This window comes from Crocuta crocuta, unplaced genomic scaffold (assembly GCF_008692635.1).
Source record: "Crocuta crocuta isolate KB4526 unplaced genomic scaffold, BGI_CrCroc_1.0 scaffold149, whole genome shotgun sequence".
In the NCBI taxonomy this organism is placed as follows: Eukaryota; Metazoa; Chordata; class Mammalia; order Carnivora; family Hyaenidae; genus Crocuta; species Crocuta crocuta.
In genome coordinates this window covers 4428625-4442875 of record NW_027551561.1, presented here as the reverse complement: position 1 = coordinate 4442875, position 14251 = coordinate 4428625, and the positions used below count along the sequence as shown (strand labels likewise).

Genomic DNA, 14251 nt, shown 5'->3' with positions numbered 1-14251 from the left:
GGCTTCCAGGGGGAAGAACCAGCAGGGAGACGGGATCAGATTCTCCTCACCCAGTCCCTGGGAGGCTCCACGGCCATCTCCAGACACTTTCCCCCTGATGCGATGGGGCTGGGCATGAAACTGGGTGTCGCAGAGAGTCATGACCGTATCATGCTGCCCGACACTGCTGTCACTGCTTGGCCTCCGGCCCATGCCACCCTGGGCTGAGATCTATCTTTTTGCAGATGTCTTCTGTTCTAGAGAAAGCACAGGCTCCCACCAGCCCACGGGGTGACACGGAGCAGGTGTCCTTCAGGGCTTCCTGACGTCCCACCTTGATTGTGTCAAGGCTCCAAGGCCATTTGCATCTGGCCTTCCTACCGCCCGGAGCCATGCACCCTCACCCCCCCAGCCCCCTTCTGCCCAGAGCCAGGGGGCAGCTTCAGTCTTGCTGCCGGGAAAAAGAGCCCGGGAAGTGCCCTGTGAGAAGCCTCCCCTCCCTGTGGGTACCCTGCACGGCCGTAGGGCCTGGTAGTGAGAGACGCTGGGGTGGCGGGGGAGAGGAAGTGAGTCAGCTCCTTGCAGAAAAGGGAGTGGAAGGGAGGGGCCAGGAGAACTGAGATCAGAGGGCAAAGGGCACAGAGGCCGGAAAGGTCACTAAGAGAGGGAACCGGGTCCTGGAGGCATTATGGGGCCCACAGAGAGGGGGACAGATACAGGTGACAAACTCAGCAGTGCCACCTCCTGCCAAGGCTGGTAGGCCCCCACAGGCCAGAGAACCTGGGTTTGGCAGCCACAGCCCCACCTGAGGATGGAATCCAGGCGGCTCGCCTTCCTGACTCACCGGCTGGAGGAAGTGAGGCTTGTGGGACATGGGCAGCCATGGTCTCTCCTCACTGCCGGGGGCGTTTCTGGTCCCCCGGGCCTCCCACCGCTTCCCCTGAGCTCCAGAAGCCCAGAAGCCCGGGTTCCGCCTGACACATGGAGAGACAAGCCTTTGCCTTTCCCGTGGAGGGTGGGAATGGCCCAGGCCCCAACAGGGGGCAGCGGGGGGTGCCCTAGCGCGCACCCTGGCCCTCTCTGGCAGCCCCTGGCCATGCGGAGCTGTCCCCAGGCTCCAGCTGGAATCTGTTGCTCTGACTGGGAAAAGTCCTTGCTGTGAAAATTCCCAGCCTGCTGACATTCCAGCACGCAGGCAGCGCCGGGGAAGCCGCAGAAGGGAAGAGGAAGCCCTGAGCCCTGCTGGGCCACGTCCTACCCCCTCGGAGACCTGCAGCCAGGAAGGCAAGCACACTTCTCCGAGGTCCCCGGGGCTGGCCACTGTGTGACTCCGTACGTCCCCAGGTCTGGTTCTCACCCAAGCCTGGTGCCTTCCCGAAGACACCAGTGCAGGGCCAGGAGGCAGGCCCTTCCATGACCCTCCTCCCAGAGCCTCTTCCCGAGGCTCCGGCCCCTGGCCGCCTAGAGCCCGTCTCTCCTCCATTCCTGCAGGAGATGCCGAGATGCCCACAGGAAACCGAGTCGGGAGGAAAGGAGGACGTGATGATATACTGCAGACACATCGCCAAGGCTAGTCCGGGGAAGGGCTCTAGAAACCAAAACTGAGGTGAATGAGGAAAGCCCCACCGAGCCAATGGGAAATCAGTTCCTGGCCAGACAACCATCTTCTCTCCTTCAACAGATATCCAGCAAACATCACCGAACAGCCCATCGGCCACAATCTCGGTGGATGTTATGAAGAAGGATGCGGTGGCACCCGGGTGTGGATGTGACATGTGAGAAGGTCAGGGAAGGCTTCCCTGAGGAAGTGATGTTCAAATTGGGGCCGATGTGTACGAGGGTGTGAGGGCGGGCGAGGAAAAGCATCACAGACATAAGGAACAGCAAGGACTCAACGGAAGAAGCCAAGTCGCACGCCCACCACCTGGGGGGCCTTCTGTCAGGCTGTGCTGGAAGCTTCCCCACACTGCACACCAGGAAGCAGTGTGCAGCCCCATGTGACAAGAGAGGACCCGTGCTTGGTCGGAGGTGACGCTCCGGGGATCCCGCTAGCCCAGGCAGGGCCGAGGTCGGTACTAGTGTCTGTAAGGGCCAAATAGGCGAGGGGCACCATCCTTGCCCCCAGGGTCTAACAGGGGTGGGCGGGATGTGTAAGGGGCAAAGTGTGTCCCTGCACCGCCCCCAAGGGACCACAGCCAAACACTGCTGGGACCGCTGCAGCCACTCCAGTATCTCTCCCAGCTCCCACCAGATTAATTCCCACCTGCTGCCACTTAGGCTCTCTCCCTCTGGCAAGTCCTCTGCAGAGACAGAGGGACAGCCACCCCATCCTGCAGCTCACCATCCACAGAGCAAGAACAAGAATAGCCAGTCACTCTTCCCTTCTGGAGGAGACGCCCACAGGGGCAGCAGGAATCAGAAGGACGCAGGCCGGGGCTGGGCGGTGGAGTTATAAGGATATCCAGAAGCTGCACCCCCTGCCCTGTCCGGCACACCAGTGAAGTGCAAGGAGCCGACGTCCGAAGTTCAACTCCCCGGAGGTCACTTAATAGTCTTGAAGCCTTAGGCAACGTACTTATCCTTGACCTCTCTGTAATCTGGTATCCTCGTGTATGAAATAAAGATTTTTCTAATACCTATTTCAAAGGGGTGTTGGGAACATTAAATGAGTTAGTATATGAAAGCAGCTAGCACAGGGCCCGACGCTAGCCACGATTCTCACCCCGGCCATTATCTCCCACGCCTTTCTCTCAAGGCATGTTCTGGTCAGCTGAGCCTTTGCCACATCGAGACACCACTCGGGGAGCACGTATGCGCAGTGCACCGTCCCGGGCGCCATGCGGCACACTGGACAAACACCTTCCACTCTTCCGACGCCCAAGTCTGTGCGAAGTGGCCGGGCTGCGAGTGCCAGGGACTCCTGTCACGCCCTGATTCTGAGGAACCTATGGCAGCAGATGAAGGCAGCTAGAGTGGTGACCCGGGTCTGAGGAAATAGTTTCCCAACCAAACCAGAGCCAACAACTGGGGGGTAAAAAAAAAAAAGCTTTGCTGACACTGTCCCCTGTATTTAACAGAACAGAAGCTGCTGCCAAACACGGCTCGGGGACTCTGGGCTTGGCTACCCGCCCCCCCTCCCCCAAAGTACACAGCGGGAGGTGGGAAGCCTGGAAGACTCCAGTCCTTGGCAGCGCCTGTCTGGCACGGTGGGCGCCCCCAGCGCTGCTNCACCCGCCACACACCCCCCTTCACCCCACTCCTCACCCACCCCCAGCCTGGGTGTTTGCATATCTGGTATTTCCCAGAACCATTTCAATGTAAATAAGAGATTAGAAGGGAGCTGCGGACAGGGTGGCCAGGGGTACCAGGGTGGGCCGCAGGGGCCAGAAGGGGCCAGTGCAGACCACGTCAAGTCAAGGCCCTGCCCCCCGCCCCCCCGCAACGCCCCAGGGCTCCAAGCCGTGCCTGCGAAAACAACAGATGACCATGACACGTACCCACACCCAGTTCAATGTGGCCTGGGCACTATGCCCACCACCCACGGGCTGGGTGGCCAGGGCACTCTGGGGCTGCAGTTCATCTAGCAGCTCATGGGGAAGAAGGCAGAACGTGCCTCTGAGGACAGAGAGAGGAGACCTAGCTGAACAGAAATGACCTAGTCCACCACTCTATGCTGCCGGTCCCACGCGCCCCACTAATCCAGGGTAGATAAGCCCCCAAATGCTCCCAAAGATGTTTCACCCACCAGTTCGCGTGCCCTCGGCACCTTCCCACCGGCCACCTCATTATCGAAAGAACTCAGTTTGGGTTCTACCCTGAGGCCTCAAGCCAGAGCTCTCGCACGGTGAGACTCCGATGTCAGAAGTACCGGAAGCTCTGGCACCAAACGAAATGAGAATTTTCTGTTTCAAGCAAACGAAAACCAAAAACCTCTCCAGGGATCATTCGGAGTAACATCAGGGAGAGAGCCGTTCTAGAACACTGAGCCCAGGCAGCCCCCAGCAGCTCCACCACCAGAGGCCCTGTGGGAAAGCCCATCGCTCAGAAGCTGGCCGGGCAGACCCGGAAAAGGACAATTTTTAGTCTCTCCTTGGAATCCTGCAATTCCCACTCTTGCGGGTGCCCCCCACCCCCTCCTGCCCCCGGGGGCCCGGAGACAAGGCTGGTGAGGTTCATATAGCTTTTGCCCAGGGGTCTAGGGCTTCCTGGCAAAGGGGCCCCTGCCCTCCCCCCAGATGCGGGCAACCCCGACCGGCCAGTCTCCTGCCAGGCCACAGATGGGACATCTGCAGGCCTGAGCGCCCGGCACCCCGGCGTCCCAGCTCTTCCCGCCCCTGGCTGCATTTGAGGACAGGGCTACAGGGACAGAGTCCGCACAAAAGCATCGTGAGTTCCCGCTGGAAAGAAAACCTTACCAGGAGCACAGATGGGGAGGCACTGGGATGGGTTAATTAAGGAAACTGCAAAATTACCTTCCCTGGATGGCTTTGGAGCTTGAGCAGAGGCAAAGGCACTAATCTTCCTAAGTGTTTACTATCTGCCGAAGTCCACAAAAGATGGTTTACACTACTCTGCATAAGCAGGTGGTTTACACAGACATGACAACCTCTTAAGGAGCCTCACGGCCTTATAGGCTTTGAGTACAAACCCCACCGTCCAAAGGGAGAAGAAACTGATCACGGATCTCCGGTAAATGCCTAAGAGCCCCACAGAGCCCAGGACGGTAGACCTGCCTGGGAAGGGTGGGTACCTTCTTTTACATCCACACCTCTCCCCTCCCTTCGAAGCTCAGGGAAGCAGTGCTTCCTGGGTAGGGGTCCCCTGCAGGCTAGCTCCTTGGTGGCGGCGGGGTGGGGTGGCAACCACATTAGCCAGGGTTCAGCCAGGTGGAGGTGGGCTTTTCTGAACTTAGCAGAAACACCCTACACTCACAGTCCCTGCGATGGGCCCGTGAGGATACAAACAGAAGGGGCTGGCTCCCCTCTCTCCCAGGCCCTCATCCTTCTCAGCGGGCCCCTGACTTTCCCACTGAGATTCATGGAACAGGAGAAAGGAATGTTGATTCAACTGGGGTTTTACGGTCCTCATTTGTACCAACACCAAACTCAGGGAACGCTTCGTCTTTGGACAATTTAAGAGTAACTGATACGAAACCAGATGCCCCAAAACACTTTCCCTGAGGAGCCAAGGAAAGAACTTAGCATCTTCCTCCAAAGCTGGCATCCCACTTGACCCCTCTTCTCCTCCACCTCCCACACCGGCCGGTCACCAAGACTACACAATCCCTCAGTAGCGCACGTCTGATATCTCTCTCTATTATCCCTGCTTCTCCCCAAGCGCCGGACTCCATTCATTCTACTAAGATGACAATGACCGGGCCTCCGCTATTTTCCCCACAGCTGCCCTTGCTACAGCCAGAAGCATTCTCCGTGAGCAGCCAGGGAGATTTTCTAAAATCTGTTCCTATCACTCCCTGTATGAGCTGCTTCTTGCCCTTTGGCTGAAGTTCACATTCCTTAGGCTGGCTCACAGGGCCTTCGTGACCTGTCCCCTGTTTGCCTCTTCTGCCGCTTCTCTCAATACTCATTCCCCCACGCGCCGTCCCCCCAGCCTCATCCCCCAAATGCGTCATTCTCTCTCCAGCCTCAAGGGCCTGCCGTGTGTCTCTTACAGCCTTCTGCTTCCTCCTGCCTCTCCTCATCCATCTCCCACCCAGATGTCAGCTGTCCCTGTGATCACTCCCAAGGCTGTACTTAAAGTCCCTCTTCTGTGCAGGGGTCCCTAGGGCCCTGTACTGGCCCCCGCTGGGGAGCTTCTCAAACAATACTGCCATCTGCTATTTGACCATCTCTCCCGCCAGACTATGAGTTCCTTGGGGCTGGGATTATGTGCCGCTCACCGTTGGATCCCGGGATCCGGCTCACAGTTGGTGCTCAAGAAATGTTTATTTAGTAGACAGGTGAGTGGAAGAACGGATGGCAGAAAAGACCTGCTTCTCCCAGGGCTGCTGAGTGATTTCCATCGGCCCCTATGTCTATCCCACTATGGTGCCTCACCCCTACTCCCAGTGGAAACTTGCTCGCAGCTACGGGGACACACGGAGGTGTGAGCCAAGCACTCTGGACACATATCACGCGAGAAGGAAACCCGAGGGGCTGCCTCTCCCTGGGGCCTTCTGAAACGGCCGTGGAGAGGAGCCATGAGGCCTGGTCTCCATCTGTATAGCAGAAAGAGAACAGATGGCCAGCCCGCTCCCTCGGAGCTCCCCGGGGACAGGCAGTGTGTGGACACAGTTGATGGATGACCTGACGGGCAGGGTGGCTGCCAGAAGCTGTCCCCTCGTGGGGCTAGAGTTGTCAGGATGCCCCGCCCGGGAGCCCAGAGGAAGTGGGAAGACTCTCTTAGGCCTGGAACTGAGCTTAGACCTGCTGCCAAGGAAAGGAGCTGGAGTGGGAGTGGGAGGAAGAGGAGAGGGAGGCTGAGAGCTGCAGCCTTGACGGACCCGCTGCAGGCCTGTCCCCGGAAGCCAGGATGCTGGGCTCACCCTGCTCCTCTCTACTGGGGGTAGGAGCTTCCTCAGCCCTAGGCTTCTCGCTGTTCTCTCAGATGGCTCTTAGAGACTCGTGAAGATGGAGCGTGCTCTGTGGAAGTCCTCTGGGCACCACTGGGCTTACCCCATGGGGGCCAGAGCAAGCCAGGGTTTCAGGGATGCCAGCTGTAGTGTGGAATCTACTGGGGTCTCCAAAGCTAAACCATCTACTTCCCCACTAGCAGCCGCTAGTGGGGAAGGGAGAGTAGACGAGAAATACGAGATGCCAAGAGGATCCCTGAGCCATAAAGAGAAAGCTAAACGGCACCTGGGATGCCAGGCCCAGGGCCCCTCAGAGGCCTGTGCTGTGTGTGGTTCAGCAGGGAGCTGGCAACAGTCCCCCAGGGGATTCATTCTTTAAGAAGAAAATTCCATCTGTTACAAGCAATGTTAGCCTGGGAGGAAGTAGACAGGCATGGCCACATAGTGTGGGCTTTGCTTCTAAGATAAAGCCCACTCCCTCTACACTGTGGTTCCCTGAGCTCAGCCTAGCCTGGTGGTCAACACACAGTAGGTGCTCGATGTGAGTTTCCGGAATAAACGAGCCCAGGTCCTTCCGCGGATTCCACAACAGGCTCCCTCCCACTCATACCCCTTCCTGACCAGCAAAACTGCCTGACCTCCACTCGGCCCGGGGTGAAGAAAGGTCCGGAACCCAATTCCAGTGCTTCCTGCCAGACTCTGACCCTGCTGCTCCCAGCCGCCTCCCCCACCCCAGCCCCGGCCCTGGCCATCTGAGCAGCCACTTCCCCTCCCTGGAAGAAAGCTAGGACCAGGACTCTGCCTGCTTCCTTAGCATTTCCTCCCACTTCTGACTTGGACACATCTGGCTGGTCACTTAGCGCGGAAAGAGGTCCCCGCCAGCCTGTGCACTGGTCACGCTCCAGGCACCAGAGCTAGGCAGTCCGAAAGCCCCACAGCTGGGAGGCAGGGATGGCCAGAGGCCAGCTTGTCCTCATGTGCGGTTCCACATGAGGTGGAATATTCCAAACTGATACGGAGCCACCCCACACGTGGGGTCAAAAGACCCCTGGGGTTAGGGACCACTGTCCGCCTGGAGACCCGATCATACATATACTCTAAACCTTTTCTGCTTTGAAGTCACCCTTCCCACTGCTGTTTTGAGTGGGGTCTCACGGACAGTCAGATCATACGATTTCTGTAGGCCTGATGCCTGTTACATCTCCAGGGTGTTTTCTTCTTCCAGGAGAGGTAGTAAAAACCCTTGGAGCCCAGGTGATCTTTATAAATCAGGTCCATTCACTCGCTCGCTTCAAACCCTACAACGGTCCCATTTCACTGGGATAAAATCTAAACTCCTATCATGACTTACAAGGTCCTCCATGATCTGGCCCCTGCTTATCTCTGCAACCTTACCTCCTGTTCGACTCCTCGTCTGAGGGCAAGAGGAGCCCTAAAGTCATCTCACCCAAGAGCTAGCAAAACAGCTGCACATCGCAGAAGTTCTGCGACAGGCCCGATTTGAAATAACCCAATCTTTTTCTTTCCAGTCTAACATCTAAATAACATGGAAATCTTACGTTTTACTCCAGATACCGGGCTGGACGAGTAGTCCAGACTGTCTCTCTTCTGAAGTGACACATGTTAGCCCCCTACGCTCCAGTTTAGGGCTCAGGAAGCATGGTGCCCAAACCCCCTACCCCTCGCATCAAGAAGCTTGTAGCACCGTGCACCACCCCCTGATAAGGTCGCTCCTGCCTGTGGACCAGGTAAGTTGTCCCTGGGGCCAAGGAGTGGCACCACTTCACAGCTCCTGGGTACCCCAGTCGTCAGCCCAAGCTCAATTCCAAATCCCGGCTCCCCACATGGCCACCCAGGGGGACACTCACATCGGCCGGCTCCCTGCGGGGTCCCTCGCCACTCCGCAGCCAGCTCCGGCTCAGCTCACAGAGCTCTGGAATGGGCTGAACCTTGAGCCGCACACTGTCCCCGGACTGCCGGATCATCTCCACGATCTCGTCCCTGGACTTGCTCTCCACATTGTGCCCATTAATCTCTACCAGACGATCACCTGGCACCAACCCCAGCGCCAGGTCCTTAGTGCCCGCTCCGGGCTCGGCAAAGTGAACCACCCTCCGGTAGACCTGGCCCTCGGGGCCCCGATCCAGCATGGTTGTGCGGCGCAGAGAGAAGCCGAAGTCTCCAGTGGGCCTTCGCTGCAGCTCCAGCTGCCGGGGGGCAGGCGGGGGCAGGTGTGTCACAGGGGGCAAGCGCAGGTCAGCCGGGAACCTTTTAGTCACTAGCTCAGGGACTCGGGACCGGGGCCCTGGCCGAGGGATACCCGCGCTGGGGTGCTGGGCCAGCTGTCCCTCTAGAGTCCTCGCCTCCACCTGCGGGGACGGGGCGGCAGAGTGCTCGGAAGGGGTGGAGGTTTCTGAGGCGCTCTCATCCCGGCTCCGCTGGGAGAAGGAGAAGCGTTTGACAATCATCTGTGAGTTCTGCTTGGCCAGGGAGCCGAACTTGGCCGCCCGCTGCAGCACAGAGCCGCGGAAGCTGCCTTCCTCACCCTTGAGGTCATCGCTGGAGCTGGCGGTGCTTAGGTGGCCCGAGTCCAGGATAACGCTGCCCCTGTTGCTGTCAGAGTCGATGTCAGTGAGGTGCAGATCGGAGCCACTGGCCACCTTGATGGGGATGGGGTTGGAGATTTCCAAGCGTGTCTTGGACTCACGCTTGGAGGAACGGTTCAGGTTGAAGAAGCCACGACGCAGGCTCATCTCCTCCAGGCTCCGCAGCTCCGCCGCCGACATCCGCTCCTTCTTCTCCTTCTTCTCCTTCTTCTCCTTCCGCCCGCCATCTTTGTCCTTGTCTTTCTTCATTAGGTTAAACATGGTGGGGTACTGCTTCTGGGGATGGCACCCCCAGAGGACTACAGGTGCTTAGCACAGGGCCCTTGTACCCCACCTTGCTGCTGCAAACAGAAACAGAGAGAAAGAGGTTATTCGAGCAGAGCCTCCTCCTGTGTCTCCCTCCAGACAAGGCCAACTAATGAGCACAGCTCGCCGTCGCTGAGAGCTAGCTCCCCATGCGTCAGGTGCTCCGTCTTACACAATACCGTCTCTGTTAAGTCAATCGTCATAACACTGCCCTGGGAAGGTCTATGATTACCCCCATTGCACAAATAAGGAAACCTGAAGTGTAGATAAGGTTGTAAAAGCCCAGACTCCAAAGTCTGTCATTGCCTTTAATCTCCGGTAGGTGTGCACAGAGGTGGCATCTGGGAGATCCGACCTCCTGGCAAGAGGGTGCCACCAAGCCAACCTGGTACCCGACTGAAGAGTCCGATGCAAAGGCCATCCCCTCTCCAGAGCCAATATCCCAGGAAAGCAACAGACAGCACACGCTATTTGGCTCTTTCCTAAGCCTGTGATCCCCACAGAAGCAGCCTTAGCCACCGCCTGACAGAAGACCTCGAAGAACCAACGCCGATTTGATGACTGCCACTTCACGCGCACTCTCATTCGAACCGCACAGCATCCCTGCAAGATAGGGATCATTATCTCTACGTTACAAATGAGAAAACAGGGCTCAGAAAATTAACTATATTGTTAGTGGTCACGCAGCCGATAAGTGGCAGTGCTGGGATCCCACGGCAAATATTGTTTTCGTTCTAGGGCCCGGGCACCCAGAGTGAAGCAGGGAGGGTAGGGAAGTTCCACACTGAGCAGAGGACGGACAGCTGAGAGGTGGGGGTGGGTCCGCTGGATAAACAGGATCCTGAAAAACTCATATCCTTTTTCCCAGACCAGCAACTAAATATAGCCTGGGGAGGAAAGTTGTGGCAGCCTCTTGAGAGAGAATCCCGGCTCCAGGGCACCTGTACCTACGATGCCAGCCTTCTCCTGCCCCTATGCCCACCCGGCTGGGGCCACGACCGAGAAAAACCTGGTGGGGGTGGAGTTGCAAGCCAGGGAACAAGTTCTAGCCAGCAGCGAGCAAGAAGGAAAAATAGGCCATACTGCCTAATTAGAAATTAAACACAATTTTTTTCTCTCTCTCCGGGAAGGCCTCCCCCTCGGAGTTCTAGACACAGGACTGACGAGCTCACTCCCTCCAGCAAGGACCCACTACAAGGCCTTGAGGAGGCCTGTCCTGTCTGTGTACCCCACCGCCACAACCAAGCAAGGCCCTTCAGGCTCCCCATCCCACGGAGAGGGACTTCTCGCCCAGGTACAATGCCAAGGGTGACTTCAGGCCAGGAACTCCCCAGGGTCCTGGTGCACTGGCTAATTGCTTCCCCCCACATCCAGCACCCTGACCCATTTGGTTCCCGAGAGATCAGTGTATCCTTCCCAGAGCAGTGCTCTTCACAGAAATATAATTCAAGTCATATGTGTCATTTAAAACTGTCTCGGGGCGCCTGGGTGGCTCGGGTGGTCAAGCGTCTGATTCTCGGTCTCAGTTCAGGTTATGATCTCGCGGTTCATGAGTTCGAGCCCTGCATTGGGCTCTGCACTGACAGTGTGGAGCCTACTTGGGATTCTCTCTCTCTCCCTCTCTCTCTCTGCCCTTCCCCTGCTGGTGCTCTCTGTCTCACTCTCTCTCTCTCTCACAATAAATAAATAAAATAACATTGTCTAGCAGCCACATTAAAAAAGGTAAAAAGAAACAGGTGAAATTAACTTTAATGATATACTTTAAAGTAAATATATCCAAAATATTGCCATCTCAACATGTGGTCTTTGTGAAAAATATTGAGTGTGCTCAGTCGGTTAAGTGTCCAACTTCGGCTCAGGTCATGATCTCACAGTTTGTGAGTTCGAGCCCCTTGCCCGGTTCTGTACTGACAGCTCAGAGCCTGGGGCCCGCTTCAGATTCTGTGTCTCCCTTTCTCTGTCCCTCCCATGTTCATGCTCTGTCTCTCTCTCTCTCTCTCTCTCTAAAATTAAACATTTTTTAAAAATTTAAAAAGAAAAATATTGAGATGTTTTACATTCTTTTTTCTATATCAAGTCTTCAAAATCCAGTGAATGTTATACTTAGAGCACATCTCACTTCAGACTAACTACATTTTCAGTATTCAAAAGCTAGTGGCTTTTGAACTGGACAGCACAATTCTACAGAAATCTCTACTTGTAGCGCATATCCAAAGAGATGGGGAATCTGGCCCAGTTACTAGCTCCCTGTGGATCTAACAGGCACCCTTTCCCCCTCTGACCTGTTTCTACCTAGTAAGACAAAGCTCCCTCTGAACCTTTTGGTTTGAAATGCTCCACGCACAGTACCTGGGAGTAGGAACACGGGAAATCTAGGGTCCCAGACGTGCAAAGCCAGGGGCAGGCTTATCCTGCTGAGTCTGGTCTGATGTGGGGAGGGGGCCTACCTGACAGCAGGCATCCTCTCTTCCGGGCTCTATTTTGACATGGGGAGTCTCTCTCTCCTCCTGAACACTGATGGGGTGTGGTACAGACCTACCATATACCAAGATGTGGCTCTTCAGCTGGTCACTGCCCACCTAACCCCTCACTCATCACTACCTGCACTGTCTTAAAAGGTTGATTAAAAAAAATTTTTTTTTAATGTGTATTTATTTTTGAGAGGGGAGAGGCAGAGTGTGAGCGGGGGAGGGGCAGAGAGAAAGGGAGACACAGAATCTGAAGCGGGCTCCAGGCTCTGAGCTGTGAGCACAGAGCCCAACGTGGGGCTTGAACTCACAAACCGTGAGATCATAACCGTGAGTTCAAGCCGCGCGCCTGGCTCTTTTGCCTGAAGGCTGCTTCAGATTCTGCGTCTCCCTCTCTCTCTGCCCCTCCCCTGCTCACACTCTGTCTCTGTCTCTCTCAAAACTAAATGAGGAAGATGAGGAGGAGGAGAGGCGGCGGCTCCAGGGGCATCCGTGTGGGAAAGAAAGAAAGAAACCCACTCTGGGGACTGGAAGGAGACAGACGAGTATCTTGGCCTCAGCCTCGGGCCAAGCACGCAGAACCCAAAGCCTGCAATGCTATCTCCCCAAGACCCTTCTTTTGGTCTTCAGTTCTTACTCTGCTTTCCTTCTCCAACCCCGGCTCTTTGCTGGGAGCTAGACCACTGAGTGGTACCAACAGAAAACAGGCCTCGGGATTCTAGAATCTTTGGGCTGGACAGGTCCCTGAGAAGTAATTTCATGTAAATCCCTGTCTTGGCAAAAGCTTGCCCCTCGCTGCCGCTGCGACAGGCAGGAACCACACACAGTCACAGCAGTAGCACAGGCGACGGTGCTGGCCGGGAGCATTAGCGGGCCTGGTATCTAGGCCTGGATCTGCCAACAAACCGCTAGGGGACCTTGAGCCTGTCACTTTGCTCAAGATTGGACTGGATGATCTAGGTCTCTTGTCGCTCAAAAATTCCAAATATCTAAGTGTCTTGTGGACACAGGTTATTTATTAACCTCTGCCAAAGCTACTCCTCTTATCCCAACCTCGGAGCCTTTGGAAACTGAGTCCATTTCGGCCCTTCCCTCATCAGCCCTGTTTTGCCACCGGTATGCACACAGCTCACAAGGTACCCCTTCCCCACTGTCACTCCTACAAGCCTGTCTGGGGCTACCTGCGGCCTCCCTGTCTGGGGTCAGACGTACAGTGCAGCCGTTGCTATGCTCCTCGGAGCCCACTTCACCAGAGACCAGGGCTCCGTCACCTTCCTGTGGACCTTGCACTTTTCACCCTCTCCCATCCTCAGGTTCAAAGTCTCCAGCAGCAGTGACATCAGCATCTCCTCACTCTTCATTCTGGGCTGCAGTCTCTTGGTCTCTTGGCCTCTCCGGGGAAGGTAACCTTAGAGTTTTCTGACCTCCTGCTCTGCCATTCTCCCCTCATCCTACTCCAGGAGGCCTTTCCTAGTTTTAAGTGGAAGAAAGGTATGTATAAAAATTAGGGTATGTTGGGGCACCTGGGTGGCTCGGTTGGTTAAGCGTCCGACTTCAGCTCAGGTCATGATCTCACGGTCCGTGGGTTCGAGCCCCGTGTCGGGCTCTGTGCTGACAGTTCGGAGCCTGGAGCTTGCTTCTGATTCTGTGTCTCCCTCTCTCTGCCCCTCCCTTGCTTATGCTCTGTCTCTCACTGTCTCTCAAAAATAAACAAACATTTTTAAAAAATTAGGGTATGTACTCAAATCATCTTGACCCTGCTACTCCCCAAATCAAAGCAAAGTACAATCGACTTACTCAACTCCGCCGCCTTATCACATTAAGACAGAAAGCATTTTGAGGGCAAGGACCATTCAATTCAAATGCGCATCTTGCGGTTCAACAAGAGGAGACACAATTTATATATTCATGCACTGGAATATTACTCAGCAATAGAAAGGAAGCGACTACTGATATAACAGGGATGAAGCCCCAAAATACTATGTCAAGTGACAGTAAAAGAAGGCTTTGACATTAAGAGTACATCCAGATAAGACACTAGTTCTATGAAGTTCTGGTACAGATGGTCCCTGGCTTATAATGGTTCGACTTACAAGTTTTCAACTTTACAATATGCACATGTGAAAGCCATTATGTGTTCAGTAAAAATTATACTTCGAATTTTGAATTTGGGTCTTTTCCTGACCTCGCGATAGGCAGTAGGAAGCGCTCTTGTGATGCCAGGCAGTGGCAGCGAGCTGCAGCTCCCAGCCGGCCACACAATCACAAGAGTAAACAGCTGATATGCTTACAGCCGCTCTGTGCCCACACGACCATTGCGG

General features: G+C 55.7%; 1 protein-coding gene and 1 long non-coding RNA gene across 6 annotated transcripts in view; one reads left to right on the top strand and one right to left on the bottom strand.

Annotated features, from left to right (window-relative positions):
* MYO18A (myosin XVIIIA) overlaps positions 1 to 9461 on the bottom strand; it is an 85782-nt gene extending 76321 nt beyond the window's left edge. For all 4 annotated transcript variants that reach the window (XM_077749910.1, XM_077749912.1, XM_077749911.1 and 1 more), the window contains exon 1: positions 8419 to 9461. In XM_077749910.1, coding sequence (XP_077606036.1) covers positions 8419 to 9417 — 999 coding nt within the window. In that variant the 5' untranslated portion in view covers positions 9418 to 9461. The remainder of the gene's footprint in view (positions 1 to 8418) is intronic.
* Positions 1432 to 2618, top strand: LOC144219707 (uncharacterized). Of its 2 annotated transcripts, XR_013331486.1 has the most exons (3): positions 1432 to 1548; positions 1661 to 2047; positions 2316 to 2618. It is a non-coding gene; the product is annotated as an uncharacterized LOC144219707 (long non-coding RNA). The 2 variants fall into 2 exon arrangements; XR_013331485.1 differs by having other exon boundaries at positions 1661 to 2618.
* Positions 9462 to 14251: the final 4790 nt, after the last annotated feature.